Genomic DNA, 22,569 nt, shown 5'->3' with positions numbered 1-22,569 from the left:
ACTATAGATAGAATTTATGTCAGGGTCCCATTCTCTTGTATATTGAACTGTCCCTTGTTATTGATCAAACTAGGGAAGCACTACACTTATGATATGGACTCTGCAATGCCATATAGCCTACTGTAAAACAAGTTACACTGCTTGATTTCCTAAGAACAACTATTGGTGGCCTAAATATTAAAACTCAGTCATTTAAAGTGGGTTTCCAGACCAAAAAAAAGCCAATAACTGTACAACACTTGGTTTTATTAGAAGATTACAGCTTTCTCCTTTTAATAAAATATTTTAAGCAATATAAAATGTTGAAACACAGGTTGATGGAAAGATTGCTCTATTTATGACTATATGCAGTAACATTCAAACTGTTAAACATTCATAATCATTTTAAAATCAATATCCAAGTTCCTTTTATTGTTTATGCACTTATTAATTTGAGTACTCAGAGATTAAGAAGCTTATGGCTTTTGTCCAGTACAGAGTCTAAAGTATGAGATATGAAGATCACACCAGCGCTGATAGGTCTATTGCCATGGCATACCAATAGAAAATCATTTTAAAGGCCGTCCCATCTTCAGAGGTTGCGACGACTCATGGTGCACTGAGGACAGATGTTGCAAATGAAAAAGAAGGGAAAATTAATTAAATAAATGTTGAATAATTAAATATATAAAAATCACATAAACCATACATAAATGCTTTGTAGTTTCAAATATCTCATTCTTAATCTAAACTTTTTATTAGTTACACTACCAGCCAAAAGTTTAGAATAATTCAGATTTTTTTTACGTTTTTGAAATAAGTCTCTACTAAAGCTGGATATATTTGATAAAAAATACAGTAAAACAGTAATATTAATATTATTACACAAAAATATTATTAATATTATTAAACAAAAATATTAAGCAGCACAGCTGTTTTCAACATTGATAATAATAATAAATGTTTCCTAAAGCATCAAATCTACATATTAGAATGATTGCTGAAGGATCATGTGCCACTGAAGACTGAAGTAATGATGCTGAAAATTCAGCATTCAGCAAAATTCAGGAATAAATGACATTTTAAGATATACTCAAATAGAAAAAAGTTCTTTAAGATTGTAATAATATTTCATAATATTACCGCTTGTACCATGGGCATCGCTAGACCCCTTTTCTAGGGGTGGCCTTCTATCGCTTGTCAACAATAATTGTGTGTCAACAGCTTTATACTTTAGGTAAAGACAATTCATATCCATTTATATCAAAAAATAGTATTAAAAAAATTATTAAATATCATTTACTATTACTAATACTATTTTTTTTTTTTATTAAATTGATGGTGTCACGTGCCCCAGTACTGATGAAAGGCTAGAAACGCCTCTGGACTTTGTACTGTATTTTTGATCATATAAATGCAGCCTTGGTAGGCATATAAGAGAGTTCTTTCAAAAACCATTACAAATAGAGTTATCATGATTATTTTTTAGCCTAATGGGTTGGGTTAGATCCCATTATAATCGCTGGAGCTGTCTACATGCACCCTTAAAATACGCTTAAAGGATGAAGGATGAGATAGAGAGCCCTGATCTACAGTCTTCCGCAAGGAAGGAATGTGGAGCATATAGTTATCATACCATCTTTGGCTTGGCCTGGTCTGGTTTGTGGTCGTATCTTGGATGGCAGCTCTGAGCTGTCTCTGTAGTCTCTAGGCTTTGGTTGAAGCTCTTGTGGCTGACCAGAGCGAGACTTCACAGGAACCGGAGGTCTGTTGGGCCCAGTCATGCCCCCTTCAGAGCGAGAAGGCACCACAGGCTTCTTGGTGATGATCTGGGATTGTAGACCGCTGCTCACAGTGCTTGTGGCTGAGGATGAGTGAGGTTTGGTTTCTGAACAGGTGAAGGAGCGATAGCGAGGGGTCGGAACAGGGGCCTGACGGTCAGCGTCAAGGTCTGTTTTGGGGAAGGAGAAGTGAGGATCTGGAGGAGAGAGATGGTCTTTCCCCCCTCTTGATCCACTCATTGAGCCATAAAGGGGATTGTCAAACATCTCTGGAGGTTGTCCATCCTCAGATCTGTAGCCAAAAACAAATATGCAAAATTGTATTTAGTATATTAATCTGGAATCACTTTAAGAGATGCAACCTGTCAGGTTGAGAAGTATTCGTTTGTACACGGTTTTTTGTTTTGGTAATCAAAAATAATATTTTAATGTTCCAAACAGAAAACATTTATTTAAATGTCACAAAAAATATTAGGAACGCACCATAATAAATAAAAAAATTATGATGGCTGACAAACCAATAATCGGCAGATGTTAAAATTCTACCCTAAAACCTAAACCTGTTATCATTGTTTAAATGCTAAAAGTGAATTTAGGCATCACAACATACCATACTATACAATATGAAAACCTGATTCATTCTGAGATGTTTTTAAACTAATAGTTATTAACTTTGAGTGTTGCATGACAGCAAAAATGGTCTAAATGTAAAGAAGGGGAAATGACCATGCACAAGTATCCAACATCAGCTGATTGATAAGTTAAAAACTCGAATTTGCCAGATAACCTTTGACTAAATCAAAGACCTTTGTCAGATGACATGACAGATTTATTGATGAGATAAAGGAGATAAAAATGTGAGGACACACTTTAATTTAGGGTCCAATTCTCAATATTAACTATGAACTACAACTTTTGCCTCAATAAAGTCCAATTACACCTTATTAATAGTTGTGAGGTAGTTATTAAAGGATTAGTTCACCCCAAAATGAAAATTTCCTAATAATTTACTCACCCCAATGCCATCCAGGATATCCATGTCTTTCTTTCCTCAGTGGGAGAGAAATTATGTTTTTTGAGGAAAACATTTCTGGATTTTTCTTCTAACAATGGACTTCTTTGGCTACCATCGTTTTTTAAGTCCAAATCAATGCAGTTTCAAAAGTCTTTGAAGTGTTTAAACGGGCTGTACGCGATCACAGCTGAAGAAGAGGTTGTTATCTAGCGAAACGATAGGTCATTTAAAAAAAATATATAATTTATAGACTTTTTACCTTCAATAGTTCGGATTGAGCTGATCAACAAACAGACAGGGAACTACATCATCACGTTGAAAGGTCACGCCGGCACCGGCAGAAGTACCGCCCACTGTTTACAATGCGACCGTACGTAGGAGGATAGTTCAAATAGTATTGTTTGCTATTATATATATAATAATAGTATTCAGTGAATATGAATATGAATAGTATATGAATAACATTCTGATGAATATGAATAGTAGTTCAAAAAGTACTGCCGGCGTCGGTGAAGCAGTCTATTCTGTTCCCTATCGGAATTCCTGTTCCCTTTACGCAATCATACTACAAATCATGCGTAGTTGCCGAGTTACCATGCGTACCATCAGAACTGAATACGAGCAAGAAGCACAACTGGATGTACGGGAAGCCAAAAGCTTAAAAAAGGATTGTATTTTTCCCCGAAATTTAAGCGTTTTTTTATTGTTTTTTATTGTTTTTTTTATTAGCGAGTTTTTCCCCATCTGTCAATTCAATCCAGATTATTTCTTTTCAAATTTAAAACGTTATTACAGATTTCAAGTCCACAGTAATCGATTGTCGAGTTCACGCGCATAGGTTTAGTACCTATGATCACGCGCGTGAACTCGACAATCGACTACTGTGGACTTCGACCGAAAACAGGTATATATATATATTTCTTTCACATCTACTGCAGTCAGATTCACCCGCGTTCACTCCGAAGGAATCACTCACATGACCTGTGCACTTGTAATGACACATCAAGGATGTTAAGAGCCTAAAAGCAGGTTTAAAACTTGCCCCATTGAAGTCAACAGGGTGCAAATTTTAAAAAGAGGATAACACGTTGTAAGCAACACCGATTTTTGTCGTTGTTCTCTGTACTGACAGCACTCCAAATTTACAAAAAAATGCTATGACGCATGCGCTGTCAGCAGACACGGCTCGTTCAGGGGGAACAGGAATTCTGGTAGGGAACAGAATCGACTGCTACACCGGCGTGACCTTTCAACGTGATGATGTAGTTCCCTGTCCGTTTGTTGATCAGCTCAATCCGAACTATTGAAGGTAAAAAGTCTATAAATTATCTTTTTTTTTTTAAATGACCTATCGTTTCGCTAGATAACAACCTCTTCTTCAGCTGTGATCGCGTACAGCCCGTTTAAACACTTCAAAGACTTTTGAAACTGCATTGATTTTGACTTAAAAATGATGGTAACCAATGAAGTCCATTGTTAGAAGAAAAATCCAGAAATGTTTTCCTCAAAAAACATAATTTCTCTCCAACTGAGGAAAGAAAGACATGGATATCTTGGATGGCATTGGGGTGAGTAAATTATTAGGAAATTTTCATTTTGGGGTGAACTAATCCTTTAAGTTTAGGTATTGGGTGGAATTAAGGGATGTAGAATATGGTAATGTAGAATAAGGCATTAAAATGTGCTTTATAAGTAGGCTACTAATAAACAGCCAAGTAACATGAATGCTAATAAGCAACTAGTTAATAGTGAGAATTGGACCCTAAACTAAAATGTTACCTAATTTCAAAATATACTTACACAGGGGTTGATGTCTTTGCAGTTGGGCTGGATGTAGCATGGTCATAACTAGACTTTTTTGGGGAGAGACTGCCATGCGCCATGTCCTTTGATGAATGTCCAGAGGATGGCCCTGTTCTAGGGGACATAATGTTGCTGGCGCCCCTGTCTGCCTGGTTATTGCTCTTGTAGCCTACACCCATATAACTGGGGTTACTTATATCAGAGGCGAGGACTGAAGAAGATCTGTCAAAGAATGTCAAAGTTATATATTTGTACAAAAATAACCGAATCAAATTTTTGTAAAGAATTGTGAATAAGTCATTTTGAAAAAGTAATTCAATAATAACATAACACTTTGGATATAAGCATCTGCTAAATAAATACAAGTAAATGGCAAAGAGGGAAGATGCGAATATTTTACATTTTGGTACTATCTCCTGATTTCCCTTTACCAGCTCCTGGGTCATCTCCGACTTTAATGAAATCTGGAATAAAGAAAAATAATCTTAAGGAAAGGAACATAGCCTCGATACTCAGGAAGAAAAGCATTACATCACGATCGTGGACCGGTTGTATCAGGCATTGCTGTACAGAAACACATTGTGCACTCACCATACAGCTTCTCTGCCTGTTTTCCTTCAGATTTAGGGAGTTGAATGCCACCTGTTAGATGGCCCGTGTGCTCTCCATGATGAGTGAGATCGATGGAGAACTCAGTGTAAGAGCTTTCAGCAGAACGTAGAGCAACACAGCCCTCGCCTACAGACAGAGCGCAGCGTTATTGTGTTTGAATGCATACGACTATTCCAATACTAATCAGAATATGGTCTTATTCTGATTATGTAAGCATCATGTGCACACATGCTATAACCAGATAAAGTCAATATTCCAGTTTTTAGAAATCCAATTCCCATATGCCATCATGTTCATCAAAAAATGTTAAACACCTTATTCGGAATATTCACCATGACTGAACTATCTTATTAACATGCAACATTTATTCAGTTTATTTGGAATATTCTGATTTCATGTTTACAGGAATATTCCAATAGTCATGGTGCATGTTAAACATAGTTTTCTTAATAAACTATGAACTTTAAAAATGAAATCAGAAAATGATGTGCTTGCAAGTTACCAAAGCCAGCTAAAATTACGAGCATGTGAGTACTGGTAAACTTTCACACATTTTAGGTAGGCTAACCCTTACCATATGACTCATCACAATCTGTAGATTTAACGCAGATGAGGATGTGCTGATCAAGGAGGTATTCTGGGTCTGCAATGATGGGCGTGAGCTGCAAAGTGATTTCATAAAGATAAGGCTGAGCTTTCAATGTATGATGTTTTTTTTGTTTTGTTTTTTTACATTTATCAATAGAGTTTTTACCTCAACTTGTCCCCCAAATCGTACTTTTATTGAGCCCTCTGTGTTCTCTTGGTTTTCTCCTTCAGGACTCTTCACAAACTCTAGAAAATGAATAGGAAGTATTTAACTTCACTTTTCTCTTTTTGCAGTAGCTTATGTGATCTTACAAAGAAAAAGGTGTGGGATTCAAATGATTTGTGATCATTTAAGACATAAGAGAAAGTAAAAAAGATATAGCTCCTCACTCTCCAAGCAGCTTGAGTGATACTCAATGAAGAACTTGGTCTTGGATTTAGTCAAAAGTTTAGCCACACAGTTCATGATCTTTATAGCACCCTGAGCATCCGTTGACAGATCTGTAAAGAGCAAATGAGTTAAGAAATAGTGCATTAGCACAATGCACAAGACAGCTGGCCGGGATGCAAAGTTTCTCTATTAAAATGGGGTTGTTGCCATAGTGAAATATTTACAACATCATACCATTTTTTGAGACAAACTGAGAAGTCACACCAACATCAAATGTGGCAAATACAGGGGAATGGTCACTTGTCATGATATCATTGGTGCATCCTAAAAAATATCAAAGAGAAATATTGGTTAATGTAGTGATGTCTTTCAACCGCATTATAGGACCTCCATTTTAAATATAACGAACTAACCATATGAGTTGCAAACCACATGCACCATAGGGTAGGACTTGCGAAGCACACGATCACACCATGAAGGCAAGTTGTATTTTGTCTGTTTGTGAGATAAAATATTTATGTAAAGAGGATTTTCATCATTAAATTCAATTTCATAATATATCTGCTGCATGGGGAAGGTTGTTCAGATGTATGGTGGCTTTCACGCTATACCCCAGTGGCTTTGGCTTTAGTGTAGGCATATCTCTCCCGTGTGTCTCTCTCAAAACGATACGTGGGGGCAAATGTAATCTCCTCTTCCACTGTAAAGTAAAACATATGAATGGAATGGAATATGATATTAAGCACGCTTCTATTACTCAAGAAATTTGGCATAACATACCTTGCTGACATATATATTTATACTACGGTGCAAAAGTTTGGGGTCAGCAGGATTTTTTTGGGGAAAAAAATTATACTTTTATTGAGTATGCATTAAATGGATCAGAAGAGACAGTAAAGACATTTTAAAACTATTCATTAAATAATCCTGAAAATAATGTATAATGGTTTCCACTAAAAAAATATTAAGCAGCACAACTATTTTTAACATTGATAATAATAAGAAACATTTCTTAAGCATCAAATCAGCGTATTAGAATGATTTGTGTCATGTGAAAATTCAGCTTTGCCATCACAGGGATAAATAATATTTTTTAGAGATAATATAATAAAAATATTTATATTATTATTATTTTTTAAATAAATGCAGCCTTTGAGACTTTTATCAAATCTTATCAACCCCAAACTTTTTAACAGTAGTGTATGTATTTCTTCTAAATTTAGTGTATAGTACCTTATATAGTAGTTTGATGTTAGGCTAAACCCCACTGGATGCAAAAATGATAATACAAACTATCAAAAGAAAATCTATTTTGGATTAAAGTTAGTAAACCTCCAGTGAACAGCCTGAGGTCCTAAAATTTCTAACTGAGTCAAAGTTGAGGTGTGTGAGTTTTTGTTTTGTTTTGTTGATAATAAAATACTTAAAATACTCTCATATCCCATTCCATCTGTGTAGAGAAACTATAAGTGAGCCATTCACAAGTGGAAGTGTAAACAGTGTGGCAATTTCAACATTGCTCTATTGGTTTGAGGTCTTTTCGTAGCAATATTGTCTCAACTAAAGGGTGTTTTGGCTACGACTACCTGTTTGGAGCAGGGATGGACATTGAGTAACTTTGTAGCTGAGTAATCAGTTAGTCCAAAAATGATATTGGTGATCAAAATAATAGGTAAATTATGCACAAGTGCAACATCACCAATAATAGTTTCAAAATAAAAAAAGCTAGATTAGACAAATAACCTAAAAAATGATAACAATATTTTTATCATTCTACATGTTCCTATTCTATGGGCACAAAAGCGTATATGTTTGTATATGTAACTGATGCTGTATATCTGCAGTGAGTTTAGGTCAATGAAAGAAAGGTGGCTTCTCACCATATTCTAAGAAGACCTTTTTCTCTTCCATCTCTATGCTCAGCTGATCTTTGGCCAGCAGTTCCTGATACTGCTGCTGTTTGATCTTCATCACAATGTTCTCAGCTTCCTGCAAAGAGCAAACAACTATGCAAAGCTTCTGTCTTTTCCTGTCAGTTGATGTCAGGAGCTGCAGTACGTGGCAGCTCTTTTCTTAATAGAGGAACTGCCTGTTCATATACATGAAAGCGCTCTAAACCACAAAGGCACTTCATGCCTCAAAGTATCATAATGTGGGTAGCTGATGCATAATTTGTCCGTAGACACCATTTTTATCAACATGAAGAGTGTTTAAAATATATAAAAATGTCTTTAATAGATCATTTTAAACGGTTCTGCGGTGTGACAAAAGAATTCTCTCACTTCATTTGATCTCATGAAATATACATGCATAGTAACTATATTTTTTTCTTTTTTAAACTTCATTTGTAGACATCTGTTAAATACAATTAAAATGTATTTTGTAATCAAATATGTTATACAATGACCTCTACAGTGTTTTATTACTATTATCAGATAAAAAAATAAAAGTAGTTGCTGATATGAACCATTTATTTTCTTGTGTTTGCATTTGACATGCATTAACAATAATTACAAAATCAGCTTTATTTCACCCCAGTTGCAAAACTGTACAAGTTACCTCTTTGATATAAAGTTTCCAAATGAAAGAATTGTCATCCTTTACCTAGATGCATTTACTGGAAAAAGCATGTTTGCTGATGAACATTCATTTGAACCTACCTGTGATGGTAGGTCAACCCTATAATTCAGATCCCCCAGCCAGAAGAGGTGTGTGAAGCGATGTGTGATGTCAAAAGGATTAAGTTTCTTATCTCCCAGATTCAGAAAACGCAGAATACTGATGTAGTTCTGGTTTCGCCTAGAAAAGGTACAGTAATCAAGTTACTAAATTTGTTATTGTATTACTTATTATTATTATTCATGTGTATTTTATGTCAATGTCTCATTTGTCACACTGGCAGGTTTTTGGGTTGTGGCTTACCTCAGTTTCTTTTCACTTCCTGAGGTCAAGTGACTGTTGACAAACCCAAAGGAGGTTCTATTAAACATAAAAGACACCCCCACTGCTCCTTTATTCCCTTTAAACACACATACACACATAATTAGCTTTTTTTTACATACAATGAAGTAGAATACAAAGCTTGCTTTGCATTTCCTATAAAAAAATTTCGGGGGAAAAGGCTATAAACAAACCCAGAGCATTAGCTATGCCAGTCTTAACACTATCGGAGAAGACGTGAGAGAAGCGGTTCTCATGTTCCGGCTTGGCTAGAACCACAATCCGTATACTCCACAGTGTCTGAGTGGCTATCTGTTAAAAAACACATAGCTGTCATTATTTAGCTTATATGCTAGGCCATTTAACACATTCATTGTCAGGAGTAGTCATAACATAGATATGAATAAACTATCTAGAATAAACAATGAGCAGATGTTCTACGCAAACCACATAAGGCACCCGAAGCCTTCTTGTTGGGTTTTGTGTCACTTACTTGTTTGAAGCTAATGTTGGTTATATCCCTAAGGGCTCCCCTAACGGTTTCTATCCAATCCTTCTCTCCCAGTGGGTCCTCCTGTGTCCCAATTACATAGATATCATGTGGGATTTGATTGGCTGTGTCATCGTGGGTTTTTCCCTGACCCTTTGACTGCAACCAGGAAGTGATGTTTTGTGGTGGATTCGCATTTCCTGAATGGACAGCACAAGTTCACTTCATCTCTAGTTAGTGCACATTTAATCTCTTATACAAAAAAAAAAACGTACTTACAGTTATAATATAATATTAGTGAAAATAATAACCACTTATGTGCACTTAAAGAGAGCACACTTTCAAGACTGTGTAGCTAATGTCAAATTAATGTCAAATTAAAGGTTTTACTTTAAAGTACATTTTAAATCATTTAGTTTTAATAATGCTTTGAAGTACTTAAAGGTTGTATCAGTGATTTCAGGCCCCCAAAAAAAATATTTTCTCACAACACCCTCCCCCTGTAGGTGATTGGTTGGAACACTATTTGTTTTGGTTTTGAGTGGTTAGTGAAACCAATTGTTTTTGTGTGCAGATCTCAGAGCCTAGGCTGCCTGCAGAGACACGTTTTTTTGACGGCATGCTTATGGGGCGGACAGCTAGCGGATCGTTACGAAAGATTAGATGAATGTGATCATTTTTTGGGGGGGCCTGAAATCACTGATACAACCTTTAATTTGATGTCTTGACATTACTTTTGATATTACATTTAAAGTTAATATATTTAAATGTACTAAATTGCAAGTTCATTATTACAAATGTGTAATTATATACATGATATGACATAAAAAATGACATCAAATGACATTTAAATATATTTTAGTTTACCATAAATGCGTATCGGTACATTTGTCAGTTCACTTTAACCATATTTCAGAGACGATAGAAGTAATTATGAAATTACTTATAAAAACACTCTGAAGTCCTTGAAAGTGGGTAAAGAAAACACTCAACTAATTGCAATTCATAAAAATTCTAACCATTATACAATTTCATTTAACTGTAAATGGCATGCCATTAAGTGTTTGAAAACATTACATTCAGTCCGCACTTAAGTATATTCTTTAATATTATATTGGTATATTATTTATGTAATAAGTTTAAATATGCTAAAGTGAGATTATATATGAAAATAAAACAGTGTACAGCTCTTATATCACAATATTTGTGCTTCAGCTCCAAAAATATCTGTATTGAGGATACCTTGAGAAGCTGTTTTGGACTAAATAAACTGAAATGTATACTATATATGTTAATAGGCTAAATGGATCTTACCCATGTTCCACGTGCCAACAAAGATGGTGATCATATCCGGCTCAGGTTTTCCTGAGTGCTTGTTCTTCATCTGCTGTAGAAGCTGGCAGAAGCCTTCTCTTTTCTGAAAATGTGTTTTGAGATACTCATTTACACACAGGAGCACATTAAAAACACACAAAAACATGCAAATTGTTCATTTATGTGACTGCCTAAAAAACTTCCATACAAAAAAATGTCCTCACCACTGTGACAGTGGGATTTTTACCTTTGTGTCATCAAAGACATAGTCTTTGCGCTGAGTTTTTTCCTTCTCTGTCTCGACCACCAATGCTAGTCTGTTATGCATCTTCTGAGACTTCACCAACTGCAAGACTGAAAATTAAGAATTTGGCATGTTGCCATTATTTCCTAGTTAATAGGTAATTTCACACATTTTGGTAACATGGCTCTCGGGAATACTAGTATAATGAGGTCAAATATTTAGTATAATGACCACCACTGAACTGTATATTTGACTATTGTGACTGGCAACCGATGTCTCTTGAACCCAGTGTTTGATTTACATAAGAAAATAAGTTAAAGTAAACAAGATAATACACATTATCGCAACCTAAGTCCTGATAAACCACAGTGAAGGCCTGCGGAATTGTCAATACTGGAAAATCATAATCATATTCAAATGTATATGGTTATGTAAGTGATGAAATGGTTCAGCATACTTTTATTGTGCACAAAATATTTATCCTCAGGTCCATCTTTGGACTTCTTGAAGTAAACCTTCCCGCCTTCCACATCTACTTTGAGGTACATTTTGTTTGAAATACCGAGGGAGTCGCATTTGACCTGTTAACACAGAAAAGGACAAGTAAAATTAAGTTCAGCACTTCTGATGTGCCAAAAATAGTTATAAAGGTTATCTATGATGGCTGTGTCCAGAGGCAAATGTCATTGCCTATCGCCACATAGGCAAACATAACACTAATTTGCATGTGGTTTTGGACTGCAAAGCAGTCGCAATGAAAACCTCCATACTTTCATTATGACATCATTACAAGCAGGAAGAAGGTTACAGGTTATGACTTTCACTTCGGAAACAGTAATCAAACAACATGAATTGATATACAGTATTTATATTTATTTATATATTTATGTACTAATCAACTAAGCAATTAAATCCTTTATTTAAAAAAAAAAGGTAACACTTAAGATCTGATTTGTTAACATTAGTTACTGCATTAACTAACACAACAATAAACAAACCTTTGTTAATGTTAGTTAATAAAACATTTTTTTAATAAATGTTGAGGTTAATATAAACTAAGATTAATAAATGCTGTAGTATTGTTCGTTAACTAATGTAGTAGTGCTAACTAATGTTAAGTGTTACCAAAAATGGTATATTTATTGTTGAACTGAATTTCTTACTTCGAACATCACAGGAGGAATAAGTGACTTTCTGTGCCCTCCATCATATCCGACAAATTCAAACACAGCATTCTTGGTCTGTAAATAAGAGGGTATGTTAGTCTACATTATCACACAGCTCTGTGGAATGCTTGATTCTGATTGGTCAATCGCGCCATCCAGCGGTATGTTATTCCCCGATAACAACCGCTGAAAACAGATAACACAGGCTCATCCAGGTTACTGAAGTCAGCAGCGCTATATGCTTGCTAGGAACGGTTTTTCTTTGTGGAAGTTACTGTATGTGTTTGTTGAGCTAATAAAATATTAAAACTCAGACAAATCAATATTTTTTTGTACAGTTATTTAATTATGTCATACAGTATCGTGGACTCGCTCTCTCTTGTTTCATACAAATGCAGCTGCTGCCATTTTGCAACTATTGTTTTGTACACTGTTGGATTGTAAGCTAACAAACAGGTACGGTTTTAATCTAAAATCTCAAAAGCTTTTAATCTTTAACAGTTTCATTTCAAATCAATATCTCTTATCCCCATAATTATTTATGTGGTGAAATGCGTGTAATAAATGGTATGACTGTACCATATATCTCTAAAAATGTCCATCTAGTTCGAACTTGCCGTGCTAGCAACTGCTCTCTCCGCGGATGCTTTGCGTTTAAAGACCTAATAAAATATTTCAACTCAGATCAATATTTCGTGTCTAATTATTTACTTGTGGCAAGTATTATATTACTATGTGGCAAGTAGCCGTGTAATAAGCGGCTAATAATAAGGAATTTGCGTCGGGGTCCTGATCACTCTGTTGGGGTTTATTCTGAGATAACAAAAGGCTGGATGTACATTATCCCTGAATTAAAGTTCCCAACTTCGCAATAAGATTTTCATTTCTATGTTTGCTGTCATCCATAAATAAAGAACAGTGTTACCTTGTCTTCTAGTGAATATATAAGCTTCGTCAGTTGCTCCAGTCTGAAAGCCACAGACTGATTTGCATCTCCAGAAAGCTGGAAAAGAGTAAAATCAACAGATATAAGTTTTTTTTTTTAATTGTGGGAAAAAAAAAAACCTCAACATACCACTTTTTTGTACATATTATATAGTCGTTTCTCATTTCTTTACTTGTCTGTAGGGGAAACAGCAAGTGTTTCAACACATTTTTTGGTTCTAACGTCTGTAACAGTGGTTTATTGCGCAATGTGTCCTAATATTGATTCTAATATTCTAATATCTGCTACAAATAAAAACTACTTTGAAATATACTGTTTAACCCCTAAATCATGTAAATCAGTAAAAAGTCAGATACAAAGAGTACTGTTGTTTCAAGCTATCCCACTACCTAGTAGGTGTGGGTATTTTGGGAAATTGAACACTTCCTGGTTTGATTCATGCTTACTGACCTGACTCCTTAGTCTCCCAGCTCCAGGAGACAGCGGTGGATCCAAAACTTTCTGCAGTACCTCAAGACTCGGAAGTGTGCGAGCAATTTCACTACGAGCAAGTAGGAATGTCAGTTAATATCAATTAAATGCACAATAAATAAAGTGTCAATACCAAAATAGTCATATAAGGGCAATAAGGTTTCAGAATGCACACATTTTTCACAACAATTGTACCTGTTTAGGTTTTTGCAGATACTCTGTGTGAGCTTTTTTAAGTGGGGAAGAGTCGGGTTCCCATTCTGCACCTGTTCTGCATCCAGACACACAGATGTGCGGAAATACTCCTGAATGGACTTCTGGTGGTCCTCTGATAGACTGGATATTAAACATCAGAATCATTAGCACACCAGAACAAGGCTACTCAGAACAATGACTCTGAACTGACACAGTTTTAAGTAATCTTGCATCAGATAGAATTAAATCATAATGTATTTAACAAGAAATTGATCTTATTAAAGGGATACTCCACTTTTTTTGGAAATAGGCTCATTTTACAACTCCCCCAGAGTTAAACAGTTGAGTTTTACCATTTTCGAATCCATTCAGCCGATCTCCGGGTCTGGCGGTACCACTTTTAGCATAGCTTAGCATAGATCATTGAATCGGACAAGACCATTAGCATCTCTCTCAAAAAAATGACCAAAGTGTTTCGATATTTTTCCTATTTAAAACTTGACTCTTCTGTAGTTACATCATGTACTAAGACCGACGGAAAATGTAGAGTTGCGATTTTCTAGGCTGATATGGCTAGGAACTATACTCTCATTCCTGCGTAATAATCAAGAAATTTTGCTGCCGTACCATGAGTCCAGCAGGCGTAATGATATGACGCAGCGCCTGAAAATAGGTCTAATAGGTTAGACAAACTTAGTCCCGGTCACGTTGGAAGTTACAGAGCTGGGGACTATTTTCAGGCGCTGCGTCATATCATTACGCCTGCTGCACTCATGGTACGGCAGCAAAGTTTCTTGATGGCAATTTTTTTGAGAGAGATGCTAATGGTCTTGTCCGATTCAATGAGCTATGCTAAGCTATGCTAAAAGTGGTACCGCCAGACCCGGAGATCGGCTGAATGGATTCGAAAACGGTAAAACTCAACTGTTTAACTCTGGGGGAGTTGTAAAATGAGCCTATTTCCAAAAAAAGTGGAGTATCCCTTTAAGGTAAAACAGATTAATCTAGCATTGTATTAAATTGTACTAAATAAATTGTACTTTGATATGTCCATTTGCTGCAAACGCTGGAAATAGGTGTCTGAGATGGAGGGACGGGCAAGCTCTGTTCCCCTATCGGTTCCTCTGGACGAATCACTGTGGCAATCTTTACTTTCATTACCTGAGATATTCCTGGGTGGCAACTGAGGCGGCAAACTAAATTGTTCTGTGGAAATGGAGATTTGACCAAACAGTTTCCTTGAAGTTAATGGAACCATTAACTTCAAAGCTTACATTTTATTAGTCACATAGTTCCCAAAATTACACTGGGGTCAAAATGTCTGAGACCACATTAAAAAAGGAAAAAGATAAATTATTTCATTCTTTAATCCAGTGGTTCCCAAACTTTTCTGCCATGTCACAGACAGCATCACTGATTATAATGGGTTCTATTAGCTTTGTGTAGACATGTTGCTTTGATAGTAGTGACGTTTGAAGTAGATTCTGCTTTGTGTTTACCTGGCACTGGCAATCCTTTCACAAACTTGTCCATGCTTAGTGAGGAACAATGCAGCCTCATATTTTTACACATCTCACTGCAAAACTCAATCCTGACTCTTTAATCGCGGCGTGCCATCTAGTGGTCTGTTATTCCCCGACAGCAACCACAACCACTAACATACTGCTCAAGCGGGTCCTTAAAGTCCCCCTGTTGTCAATAATTGTATCCCTTAAAACTCATTTTGATCATCAAAATTAAATATTGAAACGTTTTTTCCCTGAAAAAAATCCTCATGCCTTAAAATAGCTTGAATGTAACTCTACCTTTGGCTCATTTCGTATACGCGGTTATATGAATATGCAAATTAGCCCCGCCCCACTCACACCAGCTCAGAGATACACTCGTTGACGTGATTGGTTACAAGGTAGTTTGTGATGTCAGAAACACCAGTGATTTCAAACCGTGTTTTTGAGACTGTCTTTGGTTCACTGCAGTTTTAAGGACAACCCAGCTAACAATTTTTGGTTCCCATAACGTTAGTTTTTGGTACCCAGAACATTCTCAGAATGTTAGTTTATGGTTCCCAGAACGTTATTTTTTATGGTAACCACCCAGCAACGTTCTGGGAACGTTATTTTACTGTTACATAAAAATAAAACCAAAAAAGAACGTTCCCCTAACGTAAGTATTTGGTTCCCAAAAAAATAACCAAAAAATAACATTAGGGGAACGTTCTGTGTTAACTGGGAAAATACTCAGCAATGGCATTGACTTATGAATTTGCACATGGTTTGTCTTGAAGCATATTAAAACCACCACATAGACATATAAACAACATTTAAAGTTTGATTTTCATCACAGGGGGACTTTAAGGTAATAAAATATGCCAAAATAATATTTTCTGTTTAATCATTTACTTAACCAATGTGGCAAGTAGCTCCATAATAAGCAGGATAACTTTGCAGTGGGGTCTTGCACCCTCGATATAGGTACACTTTCTGTACACTTTCATTTAGCCTGGCCGTGCACCCCTTTTTATCACTCAAACTGAGTTTGGGAACCACTGCTTTAATTAAACTTTTCACTCAAATTGTTATGCTAATAATATTCTCTGTAAGAAAATAAAATACTACAATCTAATTATATAATATAATGATAGAGTTTGTAACAAAAATAAAATGAGAAAACTTCAAAACAGAAGCATTTTTTCTAGTGGTTTTGCTCTCTAGGTATGTACATTATCATGATAACAGCAACTATAAATGTGTTTCTGAAACCATAGACAAAGCTTATTGTAATTGACTTACCTGGTTCCTCCTCCGGCTCCTCCTCCTTCTCCTTCTGCACAGCATACTGAAGGTGTGTGACCAGACCCATGTTCTCTTTATAATATGCCTCCACCAGGTCTGGCAGCAGAACGAAGAACCGAATAGGCACACCCTCTGATGCCTACAAAGCCAAGTATCCAGATGAACAAGAAAAATTCTAAAGATTGTGTTCAAATGTTCAAGATGTATGACATTTTACGATATACAAAATCATTATTTGCATAAACATGTTCAGCACTCCCAGCAATAATCCCAGCGACTCTCTTAGTTGTTCTTCCTTTGTCCGAAATCAATAGCGGTACATTGCATTTCTTCATTTTGCATGGTTTCCTTTAAAAAGTGCTCAGTCGGTGCCAAGTAGGGTTTATAAGCTACTTTTTCCAAAGGACTTTGGAATATAAGCTCTTAGTCACCTGTTCTGACTTACGTCTTGATGCTCAGCAAATGTTTTGACCCAATTATATGCAATACTATACAAAGTAAGAACAAATTCTAACCAAATATTTATGTGTATATGATGTGGAAAAGCACACGATATTCAGAAAAATTCAGCACACATACTGTATAGTACATACAGTACTTTGTCCACTGTCAACAACCAAAATGCCCCTAATGTTAGATCAATTTCACACAGTCTTAATACTTTTGGCTATGGAGAAAATGAAGGAAAATGGCAGCATTTTTAGCATTGCGCACAAAATCATCTCAACATCATGTCACGCATCTTAGCGTGGCTAATCACAAGATGTCCGACTGGCAATAGGAAACAAGCGTAATCTTTGCATAAAAAACTAATTCTCGGTGGTTTAAGGTCAGCACAAACTATGAATTTCAATTGAATTTTGCAAATCTAATTAAATTAAATGGCATGAACACATCTTTGAAACTTTCCATTCAAGGCGGGGTGCAAGAGGAACCCTGTGGCTTGCTTAACACCCACGCTGATGGATAATTTAAAACTGAGGCTGTGCTGCAACGCTGGCTTGAAAGAGGAAGAACTGTGGTAGAGAGACATTGAAGGGCATTGTACAACAGTTTTTGGTTTAGCCCCGTCCCTTGAGTGCAGGTTACTTTGAAATGTAACGCCAAGAGAGAACAATGCAAATTATTATCAAAGGTCACCCAATTTGCTTTCATTATTTTGTTTGTCACGAGAATAAGAGTTTTGTACAACTCGAATAAAACCACCAATTGGTTTTTGCAGCTGCACTGTCACGCTGGAAGACCAATGCTTGCTTTAATGCAGAGGACATAATAGATACTAGCTTGACAGACAAGACGCCCACACAACGGTCTCAGAGAGTCTTTGGCAGCTGAAGAACCAACTGTCACAAGGTCACACATTCATTACCAAGTACAAGATAGTAAATGGCTTGTAGGAGGCCAGATGTTCTGTGCAACTAGTCATAAAAATGGACAGTGTTTTGTCAAGTGACCAGCAGACTATGAGCGCAACACGTAATTAGCAGATGATTGAGTATATTTGCCTCTACTTTTTGTCTCATCGTGGTTCTATTGTATTATTTTTTTTTCTTTCACTTGACCACCATTTTAGCGCAACCGGACAATAAACAGCGTTGTAGACAGATTAACATTATTCAAATAAATTAATAATGCATTTAGCGTGAACAAAAAATCCATGAATTTCATTACAATGGATAAATATATTGCACAATAAAGAACAAGCACTTTTCTTGAGCAAAACAATTTACAGAAAAAGGTTCCGAATTACTAACCAATATATTTAATAATTTAATAAACAATATATAGTTCAAAATGGAGGTCATTGAACATGTTCCTGTTGTATAGATAATGTGACGAACTTGTGGTTCACCTGAAATTCAGCGGAACAATATGTGAAAAGTTAGTTTCAAGGAAATCTCTAAATGTTTGCATATGCCAATGTTTGATATTTTGTACCTAATGAATGAGATTTTATGGCTGATTAATGTGTCCAAATTCTTTTGGGGTCCACCAAAAAGCTTTACTTTTACTAAAGCGAAAAAAAAAAAGAAGAAAAAACCATTCTGGTGACTTTCGAATACTTGAAGTCACAAGCAGAAGTGTCTCGGTGCACATCTCAAAATAGTCCCCCAGCACACACAACACCTGCCTGTGCGAATATGAAAGCAGAGCCATTGCAGGAAGCTTCAACCCGAAAAAACCAATGCAAAATATTCTCAACAGAGGTCAGTAACCACTGCCATTTCCAAATTTGGGATTTTCTTACCTGGACTGATAGTTTTTTGTCCTCATTTGGTAATATTCTGTAGGTATACACACAGTTCTGGTACCTGTAAAGATCGAGAAGGATAAAAACATAATGCATATTAAAACGAATTTCATGTAAAATGTCACAATTCACACATAAACAGTGAAAAGGGTCATTTTGCTGAAAGCAGTAATAATGGGAAACCCCTCACCGACTTCCTTGAGTCTCAGTCAACACTTTTTGTTAATAATTCAAGATACAAGGAATCATATTGGACTTATATTTCATTGCATTCACAAAGCACACTTCAACAGAACCACACATACTGAACAATTTGCAAGGAAACAGGGAAACTGAGAGTTTGCAGACAAATAGGCCTCTGTTTTGTAAACCGATTCCAAGAATGATACAGATTTTCAAAGACCATCATGTATACAGTAAGGTTGCAGGGCCAGTGCCACAAAAACCCAGCATGTTTTATATTTATGACAGACTCAAATGTCACCTCATGCAAATTAATTGACAAACACACTGCAAATGTCACATTTAACCCTTTAGGCGCCAAGGTTTTTTTTAAAAAATGCTGAATTTTGACATCAAAATTTCAAAAGCTTGTGGCTTGAAAGGGCTTAAAGATAGAGATCTACTGTAAATTAGAAAAATGTTGGGGATGACTGAAAGTTTATGTGGGGTGTAAATATACTCATCTAATTTACATATTATGACGTCATCGGGGGCGGCCCTTTTGAATTTCATAATATTCAGGAAATAGTAGACATTGAACTGATGTTTGAACTTATTTGCATGTTTTTTTTATTTTGTTTTTTTATCTTCATTCTAAATGATGAGAAAAGAGGAAACCAAAAATAACAGGAGAAAGTACTAAATTATTACTATACTATATAGTAGTAAAACGCATGTGAACAGTAGCCTACTTTTTGATCAGTTCATCAGTAATATTCAGGAAAAAATATATATGGAGTGTTTTTTTTTTTTTTTTGTCTTTTTATCCTCATTCCAAATGATCAGGAAAAGAGGAAATCAACAGTAAAACTATAAGTAACCATTTCTTCTACCTCTGCTGCCTTTACCTCTAGCAATAGCTCTCTTATGTACACTAAGACCACGTCCACCCCTGCCAACCCCATCCACGTTGGGCAAATAATCAAAATTATCTGTTTGTGCTTCGTGAACACTCACGGCTTGTGCGGCGGCACCATTGCTCGACAAAGATGTTCTGGGAGAAGCGCGCGCGGCACCATTGTGCGGCAAATATGTACCGGGAGAAGCGCGCGCGGCAAAGATGTTCCGGGAGAAGCGCGCGCGGCACCATTGCGCGGCAAAGATGTACCGGGAGAGGCGCGCGCGGCACCATTGTGCAGCAAAGATGTACCGGGAAAAGCGCGCGTGGCAAAGATGTACTGGGAGAAGTTTGCGCGGCACCATTGCGCTGCAAAGTTGTACCGGGAGAGGCGCGGGCGGCACCATTGCGCGGCAAAGATGTACCGGGAGAAGCGCGATCATTAGACGGCCGATCGTCATTTCCAAAAGGCAAATATTCCCCTTCAGAGTCAGAATCGGCTAATAACATTTGCAACACATCCTCAAGGTACAAGTTTTTATTAGCCATTGTGACGATTTTCTCTCACAAATCTCACAATTTACTCAGACGCTCTGAACTGAACTGCTTCCGCATCAATGACACGATCGCTCACTTGCTCTGATGTTTCCTCCAACACTTTGAATAGGAACATGACGTCATTTTGGTCTTGAATCAAAGTATTACATGTCTGCCATCTAGTGGTAGGGAATACAAATGAGATATTACACCATATTAGGATCTACAGCCTGTTTTATTAAGTATGACGTCTTGTCGCAATTTTGCGACTTTGGCGCTTAGAGGGTTAAACCACTGTCCAACTCAAAGCACTCAAACGGGCATGTTTCATCTAATATTAGGGGCCACATATGTGCCCTTCCACCTGAGAGGTACAGCAGCAATACTCACAGAACACAGAGGGCATACGCTCCCTGTATGGATTCGCTGTCCCGCAGGAGGAAGCTCCCATCCTTGCCTGCTTTGGAGAGGAGGTCCTCTGCTGTGGACCGAGTGATATTGCCATGGTACCATGGCTGGTGGGAAAACATCCTTTCCAAAGGCTTCTCCCTTCCTCCGTCTGGAGACACCCAGGTTATTTTGGCCCCAGCAGTTTTCAATAGGAGATCAACATGAGGTCAGCTTTAGAGTCTCACGGTCTGCTTCATTTCGTTTTTACAACTGATAGCCGCTCCTGCTCTGTCGGGCTCTAGGCTCGCTGCTTCTCTCTCTTCCTGTTAGAGGGGCGAAAGCTGCAAAAAGGAAGCAGCCACAAACACAAGGGTGAACTTCCTCATTCTGTGCACACAGAGTCTAAAAACTCAGAGAGAGTGAGCAAGAGAGGAGGCCGAACAGAAGGCTGGTTCACACGTTCACACGGCTCCAACACCTCTTTTTTTTTTTACCATAAAAGAGATGAAAAAGGTGTATGTGGTATTGTTGGAGTTCTCAACAGTGCGTTCTTTCATATAAGATCAATGATTAACCCTGCTAACCAAACCTATGAGAAGGACAACCCATGAAAGTGTTAATGGACATTATGCAAAGTAGAGAAATGTAGATAAACAGTAGTGTAAAAGGCTCTTATTATGAGTTTATCTTTTTGACTAAACCACTGGTCCTGAAAGGGAAGGGACTTGTGTAGCACACTTGTAACGTATTCAGTTACATTAAGGGTACTTCCCCTGTAAAATGCTGTTGTGCCCCTAAAGGCACAACATTTGCAAATCTTTTTCTGACCGTATACAGTCTCTCTAGATGTATTTAAAGGGACAGTTCCTCCAAAATGAAAATTCTGACATTTCATCATATTGTTCCAAATCCTTCCTTTGGACAAAAAAAAGGAGACATTGGGCAAGATGTTCAAGCTGCACTTTTCCATGCAAATGCAAGATACATGAGAGTAAAATGACATACGGCATCATTGACTTGCCCTGTTTGAATATACATAACCTTGAATGAGGTTTGAGAACTGCATGGGGAAACAGATTATCAGTGATTAACGTCTTAAATTTGCATAACATAAATTTGCAACGCTTCAGAAGTATAAAAGAGAGTTTTTTTTGTGTGTGTGTGTGTTTTGTGATCATACTGCCAGGTATTAAACTTTCTACTTCTTTTGAAAGAAAGGTTTAAAGTGAAATGATTACTGTTTTTGTTTTGTTTTTTGTTTTGTTTTGTTTTGTTTTGTTTTGTTTTGTGATACTGCCAGGTATCAAACTTTCTACTTCTTTTGAAAGAAAGTTTTCAAATTAAATGTTTACTGTTTTTGTTTTTGTTTGTTTTTTGTTTTGCTTTTTTGTTTTTGTGTTTTGCTTTGTTTTGTGATCATACTGGCAGGTATCAAACCTTCTACTTCTTTTGAAAGAAAGGGTTTAAATTAAATGTTTACCGTTTTTGTTTGTTTTTGTTTTTGTTTTGTTTTTGAGGATCGTACTGCCAGGTTCTCTTGAGTAATCCTGAGTAATATACACTGCACACACATTACTGTCCTCTAACTCTCTTTCTCTCTCACT

The 22,569-nt window shown here is 36.6% G+C and overlaps 1 protein-coding gene across 1 annotated transcript; it reads right to left on the bottom strand.

The window, feature by feature from the left end:
* Window positions 1-229: 229 nt before the first annotated feature.
* Window positions 230-21,524, bottom strand: inpp5d (inositol polyphosphate-5-phosphatase D). Its single transcript, XM_084426890.1, has 27 exons — window positions 20,966-21,524; window positions 18,976-19,039; window positions 16,725-16,866; window positions 14,976-15,141; window positions 13,936-14,076; window positions 13,720-13,810; window positions 13,249-13,326; window positions 12,321-12,398; window positions 11,615-11,738; window positions 11,161-11,267; window positions 10,914-11,016; window positions 9,603-9,799; window positions 9,304-9,421; window positions 9,092-9,188; window positions 8,830-8,968; window positions 8,050-8,158; window positions 6,781-6,869; window positions 6,583-6,664; window positions 6,404-6,493; window positions 6,169-6,279; window positions 5,945-6,024; window positions 5,765-5,852; window positions 5,170-5,316; window positions 4,979-5,042; window positions 4,576-4,800; window positions 1,616-2,052; window positions 230-598 (listed from the first exon to the last, which is right to left on the bottom strand). Exons 1-27 carry the CDS (start codon window positions 21,103-21,105, stop codon window positions 549-551), a joined length of 3,357 nt encoding a protein of 1,118 aa, XP_084283016.1. The 5' UTR covers window positions 21,106-21,524; the 3' UTR covers window positions 230-548.
* Window positions 21,525-22,569: the final 1,045 nt, after the last annotated feature.

The sequence above is a fragment of the Rutilus rutilus genome, assembly GCF_951802725.1.
Source record: "Rutilus rutilus genome assembly, chromosome: 12".
Lineage (NCBI taxonomy): Eukaryota > Metazoa > Chordata > Actinopteri > Cypriniformes > Leuciscidae > Rutilus > Rutilus rutilus.
The sequence above is the reverse complement of the archived record's forward strand: the minus strand, read 5'-3'. Positions and strand labels throughout refer to the sequence as shown.